General features: G+C 42.5%; 1 protein-coding gene across 1 annotated transcript; it reads right to left on the reverse strand.

Annotated features, from left to right (window-relative positions):
* Positions 1 to 914: 914 nt before the first annotated feature.
* On the reverse strand, positions 915 to 23,638 carry SYNGR4 (synaptogyrin 4). Its single transcript, XM_060256295.1, has 4 exons — positions 23,501 to 23,638; positions 13,394 to 13,631; positions 5,584 to 5,720; positions 915 to 1,174 (listed from the first exon to the last, which is right to left on the reverse strand). Exons 1-4 carry the CDS (start codon positions 23,594 to 23,596, stop codon positions 956 to 958), a joined length of 690 nt encoding a protein of 229 aa, XP_060112278.1. The 5' UTR covers positions 23,597 to 23,638; the 3' UTR covers positions 915 to 955.
* Positions 23,639 to 24,086: the final 448 nt, after the last annotated feature.

Raw genomic sequence — 24,086 nt, forward strand, 5'->3', positions numbered from 1 at the left:
TGATCAAGAAAAAACATTGTTTTCTGACTGTTTGGATATGAGAGTTAAATACTTGCTATGAAAAGCTGATTTTTTTTTCAGCAATCATTACTGGGTGATGTGACACTTGCAGGATGGTTCACATGTGTAAGCTAGCTATTTATTTTGTCCAAGAGACTGCATGGAGAAATATCAGTGTGGAAGGATGATGTAGTCTGTGGCAGCCAGCAACTAGCAAAAAAGCCATCATGATTATGGTAAAACCTGTGCATTCAGCCTGGTCCATGCTTAAGTTCTTCCACACAATCCCATACACAGAAAGAATTTCCTTAAGGAAATCATCTGGCTTATGTGAGTGTATCAATTCAGTAAGAAGTGAATACATGGACTCCTCAGCACAAGCCTTGCTGTTTTTTCCTTGACTGAGGTAAGCAGCAGTTGCTGCCAGCTGACTGCTTTTCCTGCCCCTAATATGGATGGATGTCCTGGCCTGCCAGTTTGCAAAAAACAGCAGTGCTGTTTTCAGCTGGGATAACAGCATGGTACTATGGCAGTTGGAGATGTGTGTTCCTTAGTTCTCTTCTCTGGTTATAAAAAGGATTTTATGGCAGAGAGAGATAAACTCTGTGCAGTAGCAATAAAAAGCACTGTGCATCTATCTGGACTATTTGTGCTGGCTTTAAAGGGCTGTATCTAGTATATGCTTCCACACTTGAGTAAGAGCCTGGACAAGTTGAGCAGGAAGTGAGTGATCGCCCTGATTTTGCAAAGCCGAGCTATGTTATTTAGCATGTAGGCTGGCTCTTGTCTTTTCTCTTCCTCTCCCTCTTAGAATGGTTTCTTGTTCCTCTAATTTTCATATTGCTTACAGCAGTGGCAAGCTTATATAAAAACAATTGAATGTTCTGATAGAGCAATGGATACTCTCTCTCTCTCCCTCTCTCTCTCTTTATTCATTACATGAATAAATAATTGCCTAGGCATCAGTATTCATTAAGGTCAGTCGGTTGGGCACAGGAGTGGATGGGTAAGAGGCAGCACCCGTGTTATCAGGGTACCCCACGTTGCTGGGAAACGAGGTGGCAGTGGAAGAGGAAAGGGTGGTCAAGGCAACAGATCCTTCATCCAAAGACCGCTTGTAGGGAATAGGTGGCTCAGCCCAGAGGTTTTTCAGACCGAGGAAGGCCAGGTACACCTGGAGGGAGAAGAGGCGGTGGGTCAGGCACCTGTATTTAACTACGCAAAAGGTTGACCTCCACCCCACCCCTGCTGATAGTAAACTTCAGAGTCCAGGAACATAAAGAAGAGAGGTGAGTATGGGCTAATTGGCAAGAATATTGATGCTGGTTTCTAAAAAAACTGGATTACAGAGAGTTAATATTAGATGAATAACTAAATTTTGGCATTTAAAATTAATAGTGTGAGGACATCCTCTAAAGTTCTGTGCATAAGTACAGTGCATGGTAAATAACTAATATTAACTCTTTTAAGAATGTGATTTGGTTTATAACAAAATCATTTTCTGTTAGAAACACAAACCATAAATGGATAACATTCCTTTAGAAAAAATTAAGTCAGGGTAGAAAAAAAGGTTTTTGATTTTATATACACTTTCTGGGTATTTAAAAAGAAGCTTTCAACTAATGATTATGCCTAGGTAAATTGGAAGTCTTTTGTGTTTAAAACATTAATTGTGCAAAGTGTTCATTTTCATAATTGTTGGACAATTAAATCTGTATCAAATCTTCAAATTCCTGAGATACCAACAACTGATTAGTAACATGCATTATAACCTTAGAATACAGTTTCACAGGGTAGCCATGTTGGTCTGCACTAGAAGAGCTAAATTTGAGCCCAGTAGCACCTCAGAGACAGCAAGATTTTGGTGGTGTGAGCTTTCAAGAGTCAAAGATTCCTTTATCAGATAACCTTAAAACAGCCAATGTAGCTAGACCAATGTGGCATGCACAACCATAAAATGGCTGTAACAATGCAGAGCCAACCACAAAATGTCAGGGACCGAGGCTATGTATAACTCTTGGTAGTAGCTCTTCAATATTTCAATCAGAAGCTCTGCTAAAAAGGATGCCTTTTAAAATTAACACATTGTTTAAAATATTTTTTGCATACACACTAAGTAAATATATGGAGCTATCTAAGAAAGTATCACCTTGCATTATCTGTCTTCATTTTGCAGGCATCTAACACATGTACACAAAAGGGAAAGGGAAAAATGCTCCCTCGGTGTTGGAGAGAGCTTCTTGTATATATGTACAATAAGAGAGCTATTCTGGCCACATTTTGATAGGAACATAAAACCACTGTCAGCATTATATCATAATCAGCCCACTTTCTAAAACACTTAGTGAGCTTCAGGAAAGATGTCCATGGCACTCATAGGCACCAAGTTGGAGACCCCTGCTCTGGTATTTTTGGCACATGTAAAGGCTTGTGTAGTTGTTGATACAGTGCAATGGCAATAAGACTTCCACATGGCAGATTTTTCCATGTCTCAAGTCTGTTGGCAGCAGCCAGTCCCCTCTCCCCAACCAGACTGTTCTACATTTCTCAGATGGGGGGTTTAATGGCAATTGGATAGTCTTATTACTTTATAACAATATGTCTTTCTCTGAATTCCCAGCTTTCATTTTTTTAAAGGATGTTCTTTGAGAAGATATAAGGGGAAGATATAAGACATCTGCAATAGAAAGGATCTCCTGAATTACTTTTTTTAAAAATTAAAGCTGGGAGTTCAGAGAACCTGACTGACATAATTATAACAGTATTCAATTGCCAATTAAAACAAAAACTAAAAAACCTCACCTTCTGGTAGTGGAAGAATGGCTGCTACAGGGACTAAGACATGGGAAAGGGCTGGCATGTGGGCAGGACTGGAAAAATTCAGACTTTCCCAACCACCTGGTAAAAATCCAGGTATTTCTGTGATATCCAAAAACTCTGTCACAACCAGGTTTGGGAAAGATCAAAGAAAAGCTAGGGAGGTGTGTGAATGGATCATAATGCTGTAAGAAAAGGGGGGGGGGGGAAACCCAGTTCCCAACTGCATTGAAAACAGGTAATAATAACATGAATGGAGAAAGTCTGTGTATAGGTAAGGGAGCATAAATATTCAACTGGAAATGCTGGTCTAGTATATTTTTACATGTTTTTAATAAATATAAAGTGGTACATGCAAGCCAGGTGATGGCTGTGTGATTCAGAGAAATGACAAGTAGTTTTGGGGAGACAAAGGCAACTGGGAAGCGATGTGGGGCTGAGTATAGAGAAGCAGACAGCTGATCTGTAAAGAAAGACAAATAACAGGAACTAAAACTATGTTGGAATACAAAACAGTATTAATTTTATTTGGCTTTTGCAAGTAAAATACCTGGGTTAAGTTAGCAAGAAAAATAACTGGGTTATTTTGTTCTTTTGTAAGAAAAAACTGTGATTTTTCTGGGAAGCCTGAGAATATTGAACATTAAATAATAATTGTTAAATGTGAACAAAAATCAAAACCATCAGCCCTGGAAATAAGATAGCCAATCCAATTTTTCTGGTTTTGTCATTGTTCTTAAATATACTGCAATTGTAACTACCTCTTCTGAAGCTGACCGCAAATCTTCCAGTTTCGCATTGAAGTTGTAAATAAGACTTTGATCAAAGTGTGCTTTCAACAAATTCAACTTATTTGGCTGCCATGGTAAAGTAGAGGGAATTAAATTGCCCTGTGCTTGACTGGAGGTCAGATTAGCTGTTTCAAATTATCCCTGCTAGAGTTAAAATCTTTGTTAACTGCTCAGCCTTCCTCATCTAGTGTACTGGAGCCATGGGTTAAAGTCCTGAATTGCCAGCTTATAAATGGAGTCCTGAATTGCTCTGGTTTGTTCTGTGCCAGCTTATAAATGAAGGTCTACTGCAACTGCTCTTATGTGAAGGCTCCTCCTGATTAATTCTGCAGCTTGTTGATGGGAAGTGTGAGTCACCTCATTCCACAAGGAATGAACGAATAAACATGCTCTGAAAGAGCTCAGTCCTCAGGCAACTTCTCAACACACTCTGGAATTGGTGGAAATGTATTGAGGCCTTAAAAATAATTCAGGGAATAGGCAACCCTCCCTATTTTCTTTGTGTTCTAAATAAGCATCTTTGCTGACTGTGCTGGATTCCTCATCTGATGAAGTGTGCTTAAGAGCACACGAAAGCTTATGTTCTAAATAAAAATTGGTTGGTCTTAAAGGTGCAACTTGACTCCTGCTTTAAGCATCTTGTATGTGAGCCTGCACCAAAAATAGGTTTGTAGTATGTGTCTGATTATTTCAATAGAGATTAGCATCATAGACCTAATGGTTATCTAATCTAATGATTTCTGCCATATGGCACACAGGCAGAGTTCTTCAAATTTGTGCATTATCTGTCTTTACTGGGAGGCTGAATTAGCATACAATATATCACCTAATCTTTTAGCCCACAGATCTTTAATTTTTAGACACCCAGGACCTATCTTTGATCCTATCTGAAACATGCAACTCACAACTTGCTTTTTTAAAAATATGGTCTTTATCTCCCACTATCTCCCCAACATTATGAATGCCATTCCACTGCTTTCATCCTGCATTAAGATGAAAGTTTAATATAACCATCCTAAGAGGTGTACTTCAATATGTTCTGCGATGTCATATGAGAGGCTTAGACACACCACTGTTTCCAGGATTAATTTAGACGTTTCCACTGTACAATCTGAAAGATTTAATGTATTGTTACAGGGGACTTACCTCTAGGATAGCATGTGACATCAGATATTGTTTTAAAAAATCATACCACTGGTATATAGGCTGCCTACCAATTAATCTGTATGGTTAGAAAAGCTGTTATCAGTCAATAGGAGTTCCTCAAGTATCTCCATTCTAACCAATTAAGATTCTGAGATAAGAAAGATCAGAAAGGGATTTTTGTGTATACGTGTGCATTGCCATATGTAACAGGTCGATGTCAAGGGCTGAGAAGCTGTTTATCTACATTATCCTAATTTTTGTGTGTGCTTTAAGGCTTTTCTTAAATGAATTTTACTAGCAGCCAATTTGCCTGCTCTGAATATGTGTCTATTTTTCCATTCTAGTCAATGGATTATTGCTCTGAACTGTCTGCTCAAAATGCTACCAAAAACAACTCTAGACCAGTAAGAAGACATCCTTAACCATGCTTTTTGCCCTCTCATTTGCCCTCACATCACTAACGTGATAATGCATCCTGCTACTGTGAGTCAATTTGGCAGTCACGCTAAACACTCAAACTCCAAATCATGTGCAATGAGACTGTAATAAGATACTAGTTTGTCTTGGCTCAGTTTAAGTATAATTTGGGCATGCTGCAGAGGATTAGCTTAGCTACTTGTGTAGGGAAAACACTAACCCCTTCTGCCTCCCTTATCTGTTATAGTGACTAGAGCTGGTATGACCTGCTTCTTGGAAGGAGTCAATTTTGGCTCTTGTAAGATGGGGTGTCCTTTTTTCTATTGCAGCTCTGTAGGAATATGCCTCCATAGCTTTCTCAATAGGTAGTCTCTTCACACTGAAGTAAAAAAGGGGTACTTTACTGACTCACCCAGCATGGAATGGAGAAGAAGGCAAAGGTGATGCTAGCCCGTGCAGCACTAGCTCCCAGCAGGTAGTGGTGAGTTGACCGGTTCCACTGATGTGCTAGGAAACAGAACCCAACAGACCACAGACCTGTCCAGATGACTGCAAAGAAAATTTTACAGTATCATACAAGCACTTGAAGGTACACATAACATCCTAGAGCATAACATCCTGAGACACTGGTAATTTGGAGGATAGAGTGAAATAATGTTATCAGCCACTTCTTGCTACCCATTCACAGTTATCTTAGATTCAACTGGATAGCCATGTTAGTTTGATGTGACAGAATACAGTGTGAGTCCAGACGCACCTTTGAAGACCAACAAATTATTATTTATGGTACGGTATAAGCTTTTGTGCGCACACACTCTTTTTCAATGTATTTGAAGAAGTATCCATGCACATGAAAGCTTATACCCAGGGAGGTTTGAGATTAGTCAAACCTCCACTTTGCATTTTAATAGTCCCCCACCCCTCAGAGAACAAGGGTGGGGTTGGGGTGAAATCTGCACAACTGCTTTCCAGCCAACTCACCTTCATACATGTGAATGGATCTAGTAGGAGAGATAATGCATGGTTCAAGCAGGGAACAGTGACTTGGAGGGATTAAGGCTAGAAAGTCTTCAGGAAGGAGAATTCTAGAGAACTCCAGGAAAACCCTCTTTGAGCTAGAGTGATCTGATCAGGGGGTGGAGAAAGGAAGGAGATAAAACTCCAGGGAGCCAGGAGGAAGCCCTCTTTTACTGGGATGCTGAGTCTATGAGTGGACACAGTTCCACAGGGTCTTTAAGACAGAGATGTTCCACCAGGCTTTTGGTTGAGGACAGCAATAGTTGCCACTCTGGCTGGGGCATGGAGGACATTCAAAGAAGTGGCTTGATAGCCTGCCTGTCTCCCAACTCTGGTATTCTCTGAAGGTCTCCCATCCAAATACTTGCCAGAAACTGTGTGCAAAAACTGTGCAAATTCACTCCTCAGGCTATCACAAGCTAGTGCACAAGAGGCATTAACAAATCATATTAGGGGTGAACCCTGCTTAGCTTCTGATCTGACTACATTGGGCTTGTCTGGATTATTCAGGTCAGGGCAAAACTTTGTTGGTCTTAAAGATACCACTGGGCTAGAACTTTGTTCATTGTCAGTTATTATTCCTCTTGAAATAACTTTTCTGAAGAAAAAAAAAACCTGTCAGCCCCCAGAAAGCTGAACATTTACTCCTCAGACTCTCTCGGCTTGGCTTCGCGAACGAAGATTTAAGAAGGGTGCAATAGTCCACGTCTGCTGCAGGCTCGCTGGTGGCTGACAAGACCAATGCGGGACAGGCAGGTCCGGCCACAGTGGCTGCAGGGAAAAGTCTGATTTAGGGTTGGTGCTGTAGCAGTGCGATTCTTCCTCAATCTCCTTTTGTCCTCAAGACCAGCTATGCGTGCGTTCTCAAAGGAAGAGACAGCCTGGTGGATGGTGTGCCTCCATGCTTTGCGATCTGAGGCTAGGTCAGACCACTGGTGATGGTTGATGCGACAGGTGCCAAGGGATTTCTTCAAGGAGTCCTTGTACCTCTTCTTTGGTGCCCCTCTATTTCGATGGCCGGTGGAGAGTTCGCCATACAGGGCAATCTTGGGAAGGCGGTGGTTTTCCATCCTAGAAATATGCCCTGCCCAGCGCAGCTGCGTCTTCAGCAGCAGTGCCTCGATGCTGGTAACCTCCGCCCGCTTGAGGACTTCAGTGTTGGTCACAAAGTCACTCCAGTGGATGTTGAGGATGGTGCGAAGGCAGCGCTGATTAAAGCGCTCGAGGAGTCGCAGGTGATGACGGTATAAAACCCAAGATTCGGAGCCGTAGATGAGGGTTGTCATCACAATCGCTTTGTAAACATTGATCTTTGTGCCTTTTTTCAGATGCTTGTTGCTCCACACTCTTTTGTGCAGTCGGCCAAAGGCACGGTTTGCCTTTGCCAGCCTGTTGTCAATCTCCTTGTCGATCTTGGCATCTGAGGAGATGATGCACCCCAGGTAGCTGAACTGCTGGACTGTCTTCAGAACTGATTCACCCACAGTGATGCAGGGAGGGTGATAATCTTCCTGGGGTGCAGGCTGGTGGAGAACTTCTGTCTTCTTCAGACTAACTTCTAGGCCGAATAGCTTGGCAGCCTCTGCAAAGCAGGACGTCATATGCTGCAGAGCTGATACCGAGTGGGAGACGAGTGCAGCATCATCAGCAAACAGTAGCTCTCGGATGAGTTTTTCCATTGTCTTGGAGTGGGCGATAGCGGATGTAGACACCATCATCATCATCTAGATCTACTGCGGCTCTTTGAAGCATCATGCTAAAGAAGATCGTAAAGAGAGTTGGCGCGAGAACGCAGCCTTGCTTTACACCTGTGCCTATTGGGAAGGGCTCCGAGAGGTCGTTACAGTGTCTGACTTGGCCTCGCTGGTCTTCGTGTAGCTGGATGATCATGCTGAGGAACCTTGGGGGACATCCTAAACGTTCCAAGATTTGCCACAGGCCTTTCCTGCTAACAGTATCGAAAGCTTTGGTAAGGTCGACAAAAGTCACATACAGAGCTTTGTTCTGTTCCCTGCATTTCTCTTGGAGCTGCCTGAGAACAAATACCATGTCGGTGGTGCTCCTGTTAGCTCTGAAGCCGCACTGGCTCTCTGGGAGGAGTTCTTCTGCAATGGTGGGCACCAGTCTGTTCAGGAGTATTCTGGCAAGGATTTTGCCTGCGATGGAGAGCAGGGTTATCCCCCGGTAGTTGGAGCAGTCTGACTTTTCCCCTTTGTTTTTGTATAGGGTGATGATGATTGCATCGCGAAAGTCCTGTGGTAATTTGCCTTGTTCCCAGCAGCTGACAAGTACTTTGTGAAGTGAGCTATGTAGTACTGTGCCCCCATGCTTCCAGATCTCTGGTGGAATTCCATCAACTCCTGCTGCCTTGCCACTTTTCAGTTGCTTGATGGCTTTAACAGTCTCTTCTAGGGTGGGGATCTCATCCAACTCTGTTTTCACTGGTTGATGTGGGGTGAGGTGGATTGCTGAATCTTGAACTACGCGGTTGGCACTGAAGAGAACCTGAAAATACTCCGACCACCGGTTCAGTATGGATGCCTTGTCTGTGAGGAGCACTTGGCCGTCTGCACTACGCAAGGGACTCTGAGCCTGATATGATGGACCATATACTGCCTTCAGGGCTTCGTAGAACCCTCTTAAATCACCAGTGTCTGCACACAGCTGGGTTCTCTCTGCAAGCTTGGTCCACCAATCGTTCTGAATGTCTCGAAGCTTGCGCTGGAGGTTGCTACATGCAGCGCGAAAGGTTGCTTTTTTCCCAGGACAGGAGAGCTGAGCAAGATGTGCTTGGTAGGCAGATCTCTTTTTCGCCAGTAAATCTTGGATCTCTTGATTGTTCTCATCAAACCAGTCCTTGTTCTTCCTTGTGGAGAACCCGAGGACTTCTTCAGAGATCTGCAGGACGGTAGTTTTTAGGTGTTCCCAGAGTGCTTCTGGAGAAGGGTCTGTGGGGCAACTGGGGTCCTCAATTCTTGACTGGAGTTTTGCCTGGAAGGCAGCTTTAACTTCGGCTGACTGGAGACTGCCAACCTGAAACTTCCTCCGAGGGATACCTCCTCTCCTGGGTGTGGGTTTAAAGTGAAGACGGAGATTGCAGCGTACAAGACGATGATCCGTATGACATTCTGCACTGGGCATTACTCGGGTGTGTAAGACATCTCGAAGGTCTCTCCGGCGCACCAGAATGTAGTCGATAAGGTGCCAGTGCTTGGACCGTGGGTGCATCCAGGTTGTCTTCAGACTGTTCTTCTGCTGGAAGATAGTGTTGGTGATGGTGAGCTGGTGCTCCATGCAGAATTCTAGCAGGAGGCGCCCGTTGTCATTGCAGTTGCCAATGCCGTGTTTGCCAAGTACTCCTTTCCAGGCTTCCCAGTCTTTACCTACTCTGGCATTGAAGTCGCCAAGGATGATCACCTTGTCCTCTGTAGGGGTCTTCCGTACGAGGTTGTGTAGATCAGCATAGAACTTGTTCTTTTCTGCAGGATCTGCTTGAAGGGTTGGGGCATACACACTGAAGAGTGTTGCATGCTGCTTGTTTTGAAGTGGGAGGCGCATGGACATGATGCGATCTGAGTGACCTGTTGGCAGGTTTTCGAGTTTGGAGGCAATGGAGTTCCTGACCATGAAGCCAACGCCAGAAAGGCGGCTCTCAGCCTTTGACTTACCTGACCAGTAGAGGGTATAGCCAGCACCGTGTTCTTGAAGACTACCTTCCTCAGGGAAACGGACCTCACTGAGCGCTGCTATGTCGATATTCAACCTGAGAAGTTCGTGGGCAACTAGAGCAGAGCGTCGTTCAGGGCGACCACTGTCTACTGTGTCAAGCATGGTTCTGATGTTCCAACACGCAAGCTTTAGTCTTTGCACACTTTGTGAGGCAGGTGCATGCCTTTTCTTTGTTGTTATTTTTTGACCGCAAGTAAGGATGCCCGTTGACCGCGGCTAGCCAACTGGGGTGGGGGAGATGAGCTTTGTTTAGGCCACCTTTTCTAGGCCCCTCTCCGTGTGGAGCAAGCAGTGCTGTCCCTAGATAAGGCTGCTTGGTCATTCAGGGTGCTGCCGAAAAATGCTTTCGTCTCCGGGTTAGCATCAGGCGACCAATACCCTGAACCGCCTACATGCAGGATCGGGACTGCGGCTTCCAGTGGCACCTTCCACCTGCCGTTTCGCCCCTTACCCATCGCTGCAGGACTTGATGCATTGTAGGTTGTGGATGTGGATATGCCCTTCAGGCCTGCGCAGAGGAATTTTTTAGGTGAAGCGCAGTGTGCGCGGTACTGGCTCCACCCTTTCACCTGGGGGTCATCTGCCATGGCCCAGTAAGCCGGGACGCCGGCAGCGAGTCCTCCAGGTGGTAGGTGTTACATTAACGAGCTCTATCTGCCCGGGTTTGATGTTAGAGTTTTCCTTCTCTTAGGCTGGCGAGGTTGGTGGGCCCAGCCTGCCCATCCGGTTATACCGCCGGACAATTCGGTCGCACCATGACGTAGCAAACTCTGTGAAAAACGGGGGGGACCAGCGAGAAGGTGTTGCTATGGATGTAGTAATGCAGGAGAGGCCATTGCAGTGACCATCTGCCAGGCATAGCCAGACAGTGACCACGCGGCGTTCACTACACCGGGAGAGGAGAGGCTATGTATTGCGCATACACTTTCCCTGGGGGGGTAGGATACCCAGAGGGAGCCCACCCACCCCGCCCCCAGCCCCCAGAAAGCTGAACATTTACTCCTCAGACTATCACAAGCTATTGCACAAGAAGCATTAACAAAACATAACAAGGGACTTATTTAAAAATAGCAAATGTTGAAAACAGCAACTACCTCCTCAGTTTTGTTTCAAACCTGAGCACGGCAGGTGCAAATCAATTCTTGGCTCATTAGTATTTTGTATTTGTATATAATTCAGGGCTGAGAAGGAACCTAGGACATATTACGGAAGCATAGACATTTCAGAAACCACAAATTCTACCTTGTGAAGTGAACTGTCTTTACCACATTAACCAATAGAATAAACTTCATTATTAAATTTCATTTTTATCACAGCTTTTTTTGTAGAAAAGCTCAGCAGGAACTCATTTGCATATTAAGTCACACCCTCTGACACCAAGCCAGTCGGAACTGTGTTCCTTTGTGTTCCTGCTCAAAAAAAGACCTGGTTTTAATTAGCCGAGATCAAGAGACCCATTTATGCCAATGCAAAGCAATTAGTTTTATGCTGCCAGTTTAACAGGAATGGATTATTAAGACCACTAGAAGTTCACCTCCAAAGTTAAAATATTGTGTTCTCTTCTACTGTGCCAGTGCAGCTTATGTAAGTTTTTTAGTGTTACTATTGTACTAATCTGAATGATTCTTATGGCACAGAAAACCTGAACAATTTTGTAGTGAGCACCAAAAAAGGGGGCTCCAGTCGCAGCAATATAACTGCTTCTAGAACAAATCAAACAAGCTCTACTTCTAATAAAAGCTCTTGCTTTCATGGATAAACTGACTGCCTTCAGGAATCAGAAAGGCAATCACTCCCTAAAACAAACAATGCTGCACAGTTGGCAGGTGTATTAAAAAGAGGTTTTTGCCTTTTTAGCTGATGAACAATAAGGAATAGAGGAAAACTGCCAGATTGCATCAGATTGTCTTATCCTTCAGGCAGCCAAATATCCTGTCTCCAATATGGCCAGTGCCAGATGTTTCAGAGGCAAGAACTTCATGATAAACAGGTGCAGGATAATCTTTTCTCTGCTAATCCATAATTGTTAGAGATTTGGCTTTAAACCCAGAGACACAAGACTGTATTGCTCTTCCTAAGAAATCCATTATTCCACCTCTGGGTCAAACTGCTAAATTTTTGACCTCCATTTCTCCCTGGGTTTCATATTTGCATGGTAAAAAGCATTTATGACATGCTATAAATATGCCATTTTTATGCTTTAGTTAATTCACTTCATTCTTGAATTCTGAGAGGAGGAAACTGCACTAGCTGTGTTCTACCACAGAAGGAAATAAAGGACAAGATTAATGTGCTAGTCAGCATGAGATCTGGTTAGAGGACTAAAAGAATCATCAGCCTACTTTAGAAAAGCATAGATTCAGGAACAGATGTGCTCCTGGACAAAATTAGGAAGGCAAAGATATAGGAATGGATGGGCAAAAAAAGAGAGACAGGTATTAGGGTGGAAGTATAGTGGACATTATCAGGATGGGCAGGGATCCTGGAAGAGATTGCACATTGTTCAAAGAGCTTAAAATGAACAAACCTTTTGCTGAAATATTGTGAGAAGGCTATCAAGCAGAAAATCTACTCAATAGGCCAAGTTAAACTATTCTGGAAAAGGTAGGAAGAGCCTTGATAGGCAGTACAGAAAGCCAGATTTGCCTCAGCGGTATAAATTTTGCCAGAATAAACAAAAAGGTAAAGGTAGTGCTTGCAGAATAGACCTATGTAAATACTGATGCCAGGGCCTAAGAAACGCTTCACACAGGTATATACCAGATATATACGCTGCACTGCTTGAAACACTCTTTTGCTGTGATCATGCTTCTCAAATAAACCCTGACAGCAAGGAGTGAGACAGCATGTGGAAATGACAGTCTTCTGTGTGGAACAAGTATTTCCTCATTGTTTCCTTGTCTGTCTTCAGGTGTTGTCATGTCTTTTGTGAGCCCTGAAGCTCAACAGCTGTCTCAAGAGATGAGACAACAGGCAGAGGAACAACAAGACAATACATTACTCAGTCTGTATAAAAGGCAGTGTTCCACCAGCAGCATCAGGTCAACTACAGGTAAAAGATCTTTTAAGGAGAACATAAAACAAAGCAATGCAGTAGCTTTGCACCAATTTATAGGCTGTAGCTCTGCTATTTAAAAAAGAGGCCAGTATTCTTCTCTGTAGTTTGGTGTTTTGGCGGGATTGTTGTCAATACCTTGAATACCCCTTCCTGTCAAATGGTAAAAAGCTGCAATGGGAATGATAACAGAGCAATTAATGATAAGTTGTTGAAGAAACTTAGGTTTAGTAGATACAAGGAGAGGTTGTGTGGAAGGCAAAAAAAAGTTAAATGGAAATTGCCTTAGTGATAGGTTTTGGGGGCAAAAAAGCTAGATTTGTCACAGAAGACCCTGCAGTTGTATTAGGCCATTATCACCAGTAACTGCATATTCTAAAATTGTCACTCAATTAATTTGTGGGAAAGGAAGACTACTTACTGGAGAAGGTCACGTCCAATACAAGAATGGCATATTTGAACTTGTGATTAGTCATAGTAGAGTCGAAGATATCAAAACCCAAAAACAGAAAGCTCTGGAAGAAACAGAGTGCACCCACTGTAATGCCATAGCAGCATGCTGCTTCATTTTCATTCAGCACACAGTGTAGTTCTGAGGAGGTTGCCAGGTTTTGGTACCCTTCATTCACCAAGGAGGCAAATACAGTCAAAGAGAAAACCTGAAAGAGGAGAGAAACAGGGCAATTCAGCATGAATGTTGCCAGCATATCATATGAGCCTTCTCAAGTGTTACCTATGTGTTTTCACAATTAATCCATCATATATTTGTAACCACTCCAAGAACTGAAATGCATAAAGCAGGCACAAAGTTGATGGGCAGGAAGTCAGATATGTACTCCTTCATCTTCCATGTTGCCTTAGTGAAAGTCTCTGGTTCTCTGCAGATTTGGACACATTTGTGACATCTGTATAAATCCCTTCCTTCAAATTAAGCCACTGAACCTAAGATTTTAGTAGGCATTAGCTCAATGGTGCCCAACAAATCAGTCAGTATCATAATGACCCTGTATAAATTGATGGTGCGGTCTCATTTGGAATACTGTGTAGAGTTCTGGTAACCGACATCACACCTCAAAAAGGATATTATAGCATTGGAAAAAGTCCAGTAAAGGGCAACTAGAATGATTAAAGGTTTGGAACACTTTTCCTATGAAGAAAGGTTAAAATGCTTGGGGCTCTTTAGCTTGGGAGAAACGTCGACTGTGGGGTGACATGATAGAGGTTACAAGATTATGCATGGGATGGAGAAAGCCGCCCTGAGCCTGCCCCGGCGGGGAGGGCGGGATATAAATAAAATTTTGTTGTTGTTGTTGTTGTAGAGAAAGAAGTACTTTTCTCCCTTTCTCACAATACAAGAACTTGTGGGCATTCAATGACATTGTTGAGCAGTTGGGTTAGAATGGAAAAAAGGAAGTACTTCTTCACCCAAAGGGTGATTAACATGTGGAATTCACTGCCACAGAAGGTGGCGGCTACAAGCATAGACAGCTTCAAGAGGGGATTGGATAAAAATATGGAGCACAGGTCCATCAGTGGCTATTAGCTGTTAGGGAAATTCTGTTTGAAATTCTATTTCTTTATCTCAAACAGTGCGATGAATCACTTGATCAAATAATCATTGAGAGGCATTTAACATGAAAAAGCAAAAACATATTTATTTCTACAGGAAAAGGGTACTGAGAGATGACAATAACAAACACTAAAGAACTACATCCTCACACTAGAAGATCATGTGCTTAATGGAGGCTACTTCCTCCTGCTTCTTGACCTCTGTGCCTGAACAAAGGACAAAACAAAGGTTTTCCCACTTCTAGACCTTGATTGACAGCAGTCAGTATCTTCTTCCTAGGTCATGCAGACAATAGGCAATCAGGCACAGTGTTAACCCTATAATGACTGGAACTTTAGAACATTGCAAAGGACATACAGAACAGATATATATTTCCAACACCCCTTTTCAATGTCTAATATCAAAGTCATTATACATTCAATAGTCATTACTCAGTATTCACTGTAACATTCACATCAACTAGATTCATAATTTCACATAAACGATCAAATCTAGCACAAGGCAATGACTTTGTAAGTATATCAGCTACCATAGCTTCTGTATAACAATATTCTATCTTAATCAGCCTCTTCTGGTGTAGATCCTTCACTAGCTCACATTTAATACCAATAGATCTACTTCCGGCTGTTCTAATTTCCCCTTTACATATAGCAATACACGCTTGGTTATTTTCAAACATTACAGGTTCTTTTATCTTGAAGTCTTTCAGCAGATGAAAAATCCATTCAAGTTCACTGCAGGCACTGGCTGCTGACACACACTCAGTTTCTGCTGTAGATTGTGCCACTATAGTCTGTTTTCTGCTAGTCCGTTCTACAAGTCCATTTCCGTAGAAGAACAAGTATCCACTGGTCGATCTGTAATTGCACGATTCTTCTGCATAGTTGGCATCCATGTATCCAACTAGTCTGGGATTCTCAAAAGGTTCAGTGATCAGCCTTAAGTCCATAGTCCCTTTTAAGTATCTGGCAAGCTTCTTTACTGCATTCCAATCATGGTGATTAGGCGAACTTACTTTTCTGCTCAGTATTCTGACAGCGGCTGTAATATCAGGTCTGGTAGTTTTACTCAGGTACAGGAGTTTTCCTATAGCTTCTCTGTACTCTCCAATGTCTTTGAGTGGTTGACCACCCTGAGCTCTCAGATATGCAGGTTCAAGAGGTATTTTAGATTCTTTACAGTATCTCATGCCAAGAGATTCTATAACGTCCATAATCTTTTGTCTTTGGCACAGTTGAAAGAGTCTGTCCTTGAGTCTCTCAATCTGTATTCCTAGGTAGTGTTTAATATCTCCAAGTCTTTTGACTTCAACCTCTTTGTTCAGCATTTCAACAATGTCCTTAATGCCCTCTTTGTTCTTGCAGCTCACAACCAAATTGTCAATGTAAACCAGAATGTACTGATATTCTCCATCTTTAAGCCTAGTGTCTAGGGTTCAGCTTTCCCTTGCTCAAATCCTTGTTGCTGTAGTAGTCCAGTTATTTTGTCATACCAGCTTTTTGCAGCTTGTTTTAAACCATACAGTCCTTTGTGGAGTTTGAAAACACAGTTCTCTTTGCCAGGCACTTGAAAACCTTCAGGTATTTCCATATAGATTTCTTCTGATAACTCACCATTAAGAAATGCTATCTTAATGTCTAGGTGCTCTATGAGCATATTTCTAGATGATGCCACACTCAGTAGTGTTTTAAGTGTAGCACTATTGATAACTGGTGCAAAAGTCTCTGAATAATCAATTCCAAATTCTTGTGCATAGCCTTTGGCTACTAGCCTTGCTTTGTACGTCTATAGTTCCATCATCTTTGTACTTTATTTTGTAAACCCATTTGCATCCAATAGGCTTTCTTCCTGCAGGTAGCTTTGTAAGAGTCCATACATCTTTTTCATAAATGAACAGTATCTCTTGTTCCATTGCTTGAATCCATTTCTCCTATTCTTCATTAGGTAAATCACACACTTGTTTCCAGTTCTTGGGTTCCTCTTTAGGTTTCACAGTCTCTATAAATATCACAGTATCCATGTTTCTGTGGTGGTTGCTCTTTTGTGCTTCTTTCTGATCATCTAAAAATGAGTGGAGGTTCTGTCGCTCCCTGCAGTACGATCCCCATTTCCCCTTCTGGTTCAGTACAGTCTTCAGAAGGTAGACCTGCCGGTTCACCGGTGGTCACTACAGGTAACCAGGTACACCAATCTTCAGAAACATCATCATTAACCTCAGGATCAGATTCAGGTACACAGGGTGCTCTAGGCAAATTACTGTCATCCACAAACACAACATTACAATGTTTGGTCTTATTCAGCTTTGGATCATAGACTCCGTAGCCTTTTCCCACTGAGGGATATCCTACTATGAATCCAATCTCAGTCCTTGCATCAAGCTTCCCTCTATTTTCTCTAGGAACATATGCATAGGCTTTTGCTCCAAAAGTTTTGATACGCTTAAGTCCTGGCTTCCTGCCAAACCAAGGCTGGAACGGAGTAATTCCTGTTACTTTTGAAGGTATTCTATTGTGGATATACACTGCTGTATTTACAGCTTCAGCCCACAGGCCTTTAGGTAATCCAGAATGCATGAGCATTGCTCTGGTCATTTCCTGTAACACACGATTAAGTCTTTCCGCACTCCCATTCTGCTGTGGAGTGTATCGGACAGTCACTTTGTGTTCAATCCCTTCTGCTTTCAGAAATTTCTTGAACTCACTGTTGCAATATTCACCACCTCCATCTGTCAGCAAGCTTTGAGGTGCACGCCCAAATCTGCTTTTAACCATGGCAACATATTCTTTAAATTTTTCAAGAGTCTCATCTTTTGATTTGAGCATATAGACAGTGCTATATTTTGTCTTTGCCTCTGTGAATACTGAGAAAAATTTATTTCTCCCAATCAAAGCTTTTATAGGCCCAATAACATCACAGAATATTGTCTCAAAAAACCTTTCATTATGCACACTGCTTTTTCCACTGAAGCAAGGTGCAGTTCCTTTTGCTCTAGACAAACATCACATCTTTCCTTGGATTTATCACAATGCACAACATCAAGGCCACAATCCTTTAGCAACTTCTCAACATTCTGCATGCTTCTGTGTGCTAACTTTACATGCCAAATATAAACACATCTCCTATGGTCACACTTTTTGCATTCAGTCTGGCAAACAGTCTTTTCCACAACATCAACAGCATCTGACCTTTCACTTAAGTCCATAATATAATGAGCTCCATTTCTTTCATCCAGTTTAAAACTAATTCCAGAATTCTTCTGAATAATTTCACCTTCATCAAGATTAGGGTTCCCAACCCTCCCGCCCTGGCGGGGGACCCCAGGATTTCCAGCCTCTTCCCCCAGCCTCGGCCGCCCCTCGGGGCTCCCTCCCTCCCTCGCAAGCTCAGGCCGGCCAGCTCACTCTTGCTCTGTCCCTTTGCAGCTGCAAGGACGCCGATGGCACGGAGCTGTGCAGTGAGATCCACTTCTATGCCCGCGTGAATTCCAAGGTGAGCCGCTCAGCCCCGGCGTGTCCGCGCTTGACCTGGTCGCTCTGAAGCTGCAGCAGCGCCGCAAAGCTGGAGGCTGGGGAGGATCTCCCCCGTGCGCAGCGCTGCAGATAGGGTTGCCAATCCCCAGGTGGGGGCAGGGGATCCCCCGGTTTGGAGGCCCTCCCCCTGCTTCAGGGTCGTCAGAAAGTGGTGGGAGAGGGAAATGTCTGCTGGGAACTCTATTATTCCCTATGGAGATTTATTCCCATAGAAAATCATGGAGAATTGATCCGCGGGTATCTGGGGCTCTGGGGGGGGGCTGTTTTTTGGGGTAGAGGCGCCAAATTTTCAATATAGCATCTAGTGCCTCTCCTCAAAATATCCCCCAAGTTTCAAAAAGATTGGACCAATTCTATGAGCCCCAAAAGAAGGTGCCCCTAGCCTTCATTATTTCCTATGGAAGGAAGGAATTGAAAAGGTGTGCTGTCCCTTTAAATGTGATGGCCAGAACTCCCTTCGGAGTTCAGTTATGCTTGTCACACCCTTGCTCCTGGCTCCACCCCTAATGTCTCCTGGCTCCTCCCCCAAAGTCCCCAGATATTTCTTGAATTGAACTTGGCAACCCTAATCAAGATATACAGCATAATTATTTCTTAGAAGCACTTGGCTTGAAAGTAAATTCTCAATTGATTCAGGTGCATAAGCTACATATTTCAATCTTCCTGGCATTAAATCTCCATCAGTGGTAAGGAATTTCATTTTGATCTCACCCACACCACAAACTTGTAAGGGTTTCTGGTTGGCACCTGTAATTTCAGGTCTCTGACTTTCATCGAACTCTGAAAACATGCCTTTATATCGACAAATATGCATAGCAGATTCACTATCAATCAAAAATCTTCCTCTTTCACCAATAAAATTCACATTATTAACATGCATGGAACTTTCTCTGTTTTTTTTCTTTGTTCCCACCTGGGCCATGCGGCTTGGAAAAATTTCTGGCTGCTATTATTTCTATGGCCACGAGATGGCGCCCGTGTTCCCTCATTTGAAACATGTGCTTTAACATTACTATTCCTTTGCTCAGTAGCAGCATCACAGTTATTACAATATCTTGCGATATGGCCTTTTTGCCCACATCTATGGCATATTATATCTCTTCTTGACTTATTCCTATACTGTGGTTTCAGGCTTAAAGCAGACATAGAGTCAGTTTCAAGCTTAAAGCAGACATATAATCAGTTCAGTGTCCTTGTCCCCAGATCTGGAAGCTGCTTCCTCCTTGATAGCATTTAACAGGCCATCCAGACTCAAAGCCTTTTGCAGTCCTAAAATCATCTTAATTGGCTTGTAAATACTGGGTAGAGCTTTCAATATAGTTGAGATTAAGTCTCTTTCTGCAATAGCCTCACCAAGCTCCTGTAGTCTGGATTACATGCACATAAATTCCTTCAGATGTTTAGTCACATTCTCCCCTTCTTGCACTTGAAAACCAACATTTTGCCCTTTAAATCATGAATAGTGCTTGTGGGAGTTTTGTTATATTTAAGGCATTCAAGCATTTGTTTTGCAGTTTTAAGAGTATGCAATTCCTTAATAGATTCTAAAATGAGAGTTTTTGCAAAACCATCTAGCCGTTTAAAATCTGATTTTTCTTGCTCATTCTAAGGGGGATTTTCAGACAAAACTTGCTCAGCTTCATAAATCTCAAGTCTTTGCGTTAGGAGCGAGAGCCAGAATGAGAAATTATTCTTAGTTAACTTCAGGGTACTAAATCCTATCATAGGTAGGTTACTCACAATTCCAAAACCAAGATTTGCAGTGGCTGCTCCTGAAAATGTGGAAACACAAAATCCAGTTGCTCCTCTCTCTGGGCTCGACATTTTGCACAGCAATCAGGCAGGACAGGGTTAAAGATTCTTCCTTCCACACTGGAGAGAAAAGGCAGCTGAATGTGCGCGCATGGTTGCAGCAAGGCTCTTCCAAGGTCTCTGACGTAATCCACAGAAAAAGGGTTAAAAAGCACCAAAAATTCTCTTTCTAGCACATCTGAGACTTTTAGACAAAAGCAGCAGCGTTTCCAGATCGAGACAATCTGAATTCAACGCTCATTTAAGTCAGAACGCTCTCAGTAATGGCAAGAGAAAAAAAGACGTCGTTTTAAAATTGAGGCTTCTGCACAGCATAGCAGCTTTTTGCCTATTGGTTTCTAACAGCTCTCAAAGGTGATCCAGATTTTAAAAAATCATTTAGATTTCAAAAAACAGTCCATGCTATAAGCTACCAGCTTGATGGCAGGAACCATCTGCTCTGCTATCAATTTTGTTAGGGAAATTCTGTTTGAAAGTTATTTCTTTATCTCAAACAGTGTGATGAATCAATGGATCAAATAATCATTGAGAGGAATTTAACATGAAAAAGCAAAAACATATTTATTACGACAGGGAAAGGGTACTGGGAGATGGAAATAATAAGGAACTACATCCTCACACTAGAAGATCATGTGCTTAATGGAGGCTACTTTCTCCTTCTTCTTGACCTCTCTGCCTGAACAAAGGAAGTCACCTGACTAACTGACCAAACAGACAAAGCAGAAGGTCCCAGGTCCCTGGCATCTCCAAAAAAGGGTCCAGGCAAATAGGTGTGAAAAACCTCAGCTTGAGACCCTGGAGAGCCGCTGCCAGTCTGGGAAGACAATACTGACTTTGATGGACCAAGGGTCTGATTCAGTATAAGGCAGCTTCATATGTTCATATGTTCATGTTCAACAGATTTTCCCACTTCTAGACCCTGATTGACAGCAGTCAGTATCTTCTTCCTAGGTCATGCAGACAATAGGGAATCAGGCACAGTGTTAACCCTATAATGACTGAAACTTTAGAATATTGCAAAGGACATACAGAACAGATATATATTTCCAACATTAGCCACAGCATATTATTGGAACTGTCTGGGGCAGTGATGCTCTGTATTCTTGGTGCTTGAGCGGGGGGGGGCAAAGTGGAAGGGCTTCTAGCCCCACTTGTGATCCTCCTGATGGCACTTGGGGGTTTTTTGGCCACTGTGTAACACAGAGTGTTGGACTGGATGGGCCATTGGCCTGATCCAACACGGCTTCTCTTATGTTCTTAATATGGAACAGCATGGTGGACACCACAAAACGGCTCTCGCAAAATATCAGGAAGTAAGGTAATGCATAACTCTAATAGTAAATCTTCACATTTCAAACAAATGCTCTCTTACCAGGTTACCTTTTAAACCTAATATATTGCTTGAAATATTTTCTTGCAGACATACAGCATACCTTCAGTGACACTGTGGACATCCTTCTGCTGTGATGGCAGTTGCTGCCAAAGCACATTTTTAAAAAATCCCATGGATGCCGCTTTGGGAACCCCTGTATTTTTAATTAAATTCTTACAATTCTTACTATACTGTCTAGTTTCTAAACAGAAAGTTACGTTTTAAATACCAAAGTAGTAACACAAACAGAATAAGCCTCACATGCAAATTACATAGAACAGATGCACAGCTAGAAATTTGTATCCAAGTGTTGATAACCTACAGTTACATGGGAGTGGGGCAAGGATGTGCACATCAACTCCAGGAAATCTATTCATGCACTCATGTTCTTTATAGGATTGAAACTGTCAAGAAGTCCAAGCCTGAACTCCTTGGTTTCCCAAGGCTGATGTACACAAATAGCCAAACTTTTTTTAAAAATCATAATTTTTATTTAATATCTTTCAGAACAAAATTTTTAATCTGCGGACAACACAACACTCTAAAATCATACAGCAAGAAAAACTAGCTTAACTAACGCATTTCTAAGACCTGTATTAGATGGCACAAACCTTAAGTTCAGTAGCCAAAGGCCATAGCTTATGTCGGTTGCACTATGACTATATCACACTTCAGGGCAGGCCTTTTAGTCCATCAGAACCCAGGCTAGCCTCCTTTCTCCAGACTCTTAGTTCAATTATAGTTTACTTGGCAAAGCAGCATCAGGTGATGATGACATCCAATCAGAACATGTTCTTGCTGGAGCCCAGGGCTATCAAACACGCAGCCTGGGGGCCAAATCAGGCTCCTGGAAGGCTCCTATCAGGCCCCAAGCAATTGGCTGTTGTCTGTTTTCCTTCTCCCTCTCTTGCTTCCTTCTGCATCACAGCTTGCTTTTCAAGGCTTGCTCAATAGCACAGGAGCTACAGAGCAAAGTCCCTATTTCTCCATTGTCTGAGGCTCCTCCCTTGGGGAAGGATAGTTTGCTTTGGCAGGTTCTCTCAATTGCACAGCAGAGCTACTAAGCCAAGCCTCTCCTCCTTCTATTGGCTGAGGCTCCCCCCCAAAACACTGGTCCTTTGGGGAAGAAAGGAAAGAGCCAGAGTTTCCTTTGCCCAGTTTCCTGGATCACATGGGAGAGATACAAAGAAAGCACTTTTAAGACTCATGAGTGCTAATGTTTTAAGCATGTTTTATTTTGGTTTTTTTTTAAATCTTTGTGTTTGTTTGTGCCCTTTATAAAGTTTATATTTCTGCTACCTGGGATTACATTTAATGATGCTCATGGCCTGGCCCAACAAGGCCCCATTTATGTTGGATCTGGCCCTCATAACAAACGAGTTCGACACCCCTGCTCTAGAAAGTTATCCCATCACTCCTGATTCCCCCCTCCCATTCTATGGGCCAGTGGGTCACAGGTTTTCTTGAGCAGCTAATTACCAAAATTCCAGCTCTGGCCTTGAAGATGATAAGGACTATGTATTTATTATTATTTCCTTAAGCTTCTATACCACCCTCCCTGCAAGCGAGCTCAGAGAGACCCAATTAGCAACATCTGCAAGATGGAATAAGCCCGTTAGTATTCACATTAACCCGTGAGAGGAATCAGGAGTGTTTTGTCTCAGAAATCTCTGAGTATTTTTTGCCATCAGGCAAAGTGTTACCAGGGCTTTTTATGAAGCAGGAATTCTTTTGCATATTAGGCCACACACCCCTGATGTAGCCAATCCTTCTGAAGCTTACAGTAGGCCCTGTATTAAGAGCTCTGTAAGCTCTTGAAGGATTGGCTACATTAGGGGTGTGTGGCCTAATATGCAAAGAAGTTCCTGCTACAAAAAAAGCCTTAACCATAACATTTCAGTTAAATACTTGGGAACAAAAACTGTAATTGTTGTAAATATCGTATAGCTATGATGAAGATGTTAGTGGGAAAGGCAATTTTGATAGTATACTTTCTAGTAATAAGTTTTGTAGATACGGGTGAACATCACTTTGCAAATGCCCAAGACAATGTCTGCTGTCTTCTGTGTGTTCTGTTGCGAAAGGATATGTAGCATTTGTGAATACTATTCTAAAATAAATATTTGTTATGGAAATAACTGTTGATGGAATTATTTCTGATTGAAAACCAAGCCTGTGCCTATGTGAAATCTTCATTTAGAAATTATGAAGCTATCATTTATTTTTGCTGTCTTTTCTTCTCACCCCGGCTAATGTTCTAGTAATGATCTGTGGTCTTAAGAAGAACTGCACCATGTCATGGCCTGAGAAATCCTGCAAGGCTGAGACCGCCTTCCTCATTCTGTAGCTCCCTTTTGTCTCTAGAACAAACCTTGATCTTGACAGATGCTGTAAAAGGAAGTTGGGAAAAATAAACTAAGAAAATAGAAGAATGCGATACTACTTTTATGAGATATGGGTACGGTCATATTAGTCAACATTTGCTAGTATATTAAGGCTATTTCCCCAAATTTATAATAAGCTACTGTTTAGCAATACCCACCAATTTAGTGTTCTGTTTTTATCCTATACTAAATCCAAGGAGCTCAGAATGGCATAGATAGTTCTCCCCATTTCCAATTTACCCTCACACAGAGACATAAACTCCCAGATATTTTGAAACCATGGGGATGGGAAAAACACGAAATAAACTCGGGGGGGGGGGGGATTTGGGGTAGAATTAAAATATATGCAGTGCTTTAACAACATAAAATGCATCGTAGCAAGCAAAAAGAAAGGGTGTTACTTGGGCAAAAGCCTTCATAGACAGTCACAAATGCAGTAACAGCAT

Source organism: Heteronotia binoei, chromosome 15, assembly GCF_032191835.1.
Source record: "Heteronotia binoei isolate CCM8104 ecotype False Entrance Well chromosome 15, APGP_CSIRO_Hbin_v1, whole genome shotgun sequence".
Taxonomy (NCBI): Eukaryota; Metazoa; Chordata; class Lepidosauria; order Squamata; family Gekkonidae; genus Heteronotia; species Heteronotia binoei.

Bases quoted from the DNA above. Each gene is read 5' to 3' on its own strand.
- SYNGR4 (XM_060256295.1), bottom strand. From the start codon at position 23,596: ATGAGGAAGGCGGTCTCAGCCTTGCAGGATTTCTCAGGCCATGACATG. The intron at 13,632-23,500 runs GTGAGAAGAAAA...CTCCTCTTTCAG, and splicing joins TTACTAGAACATTAGCCGGG to GTTTTCTCTTTGACTGTATT. The intron at 5,721-13,393 runs GTAAGTAGTCTT...TTTTCTTTGCAG, and splicing joins ATTGGACGTGACCTTCTCCA to TCATCTGGACAGGTCTGTGG.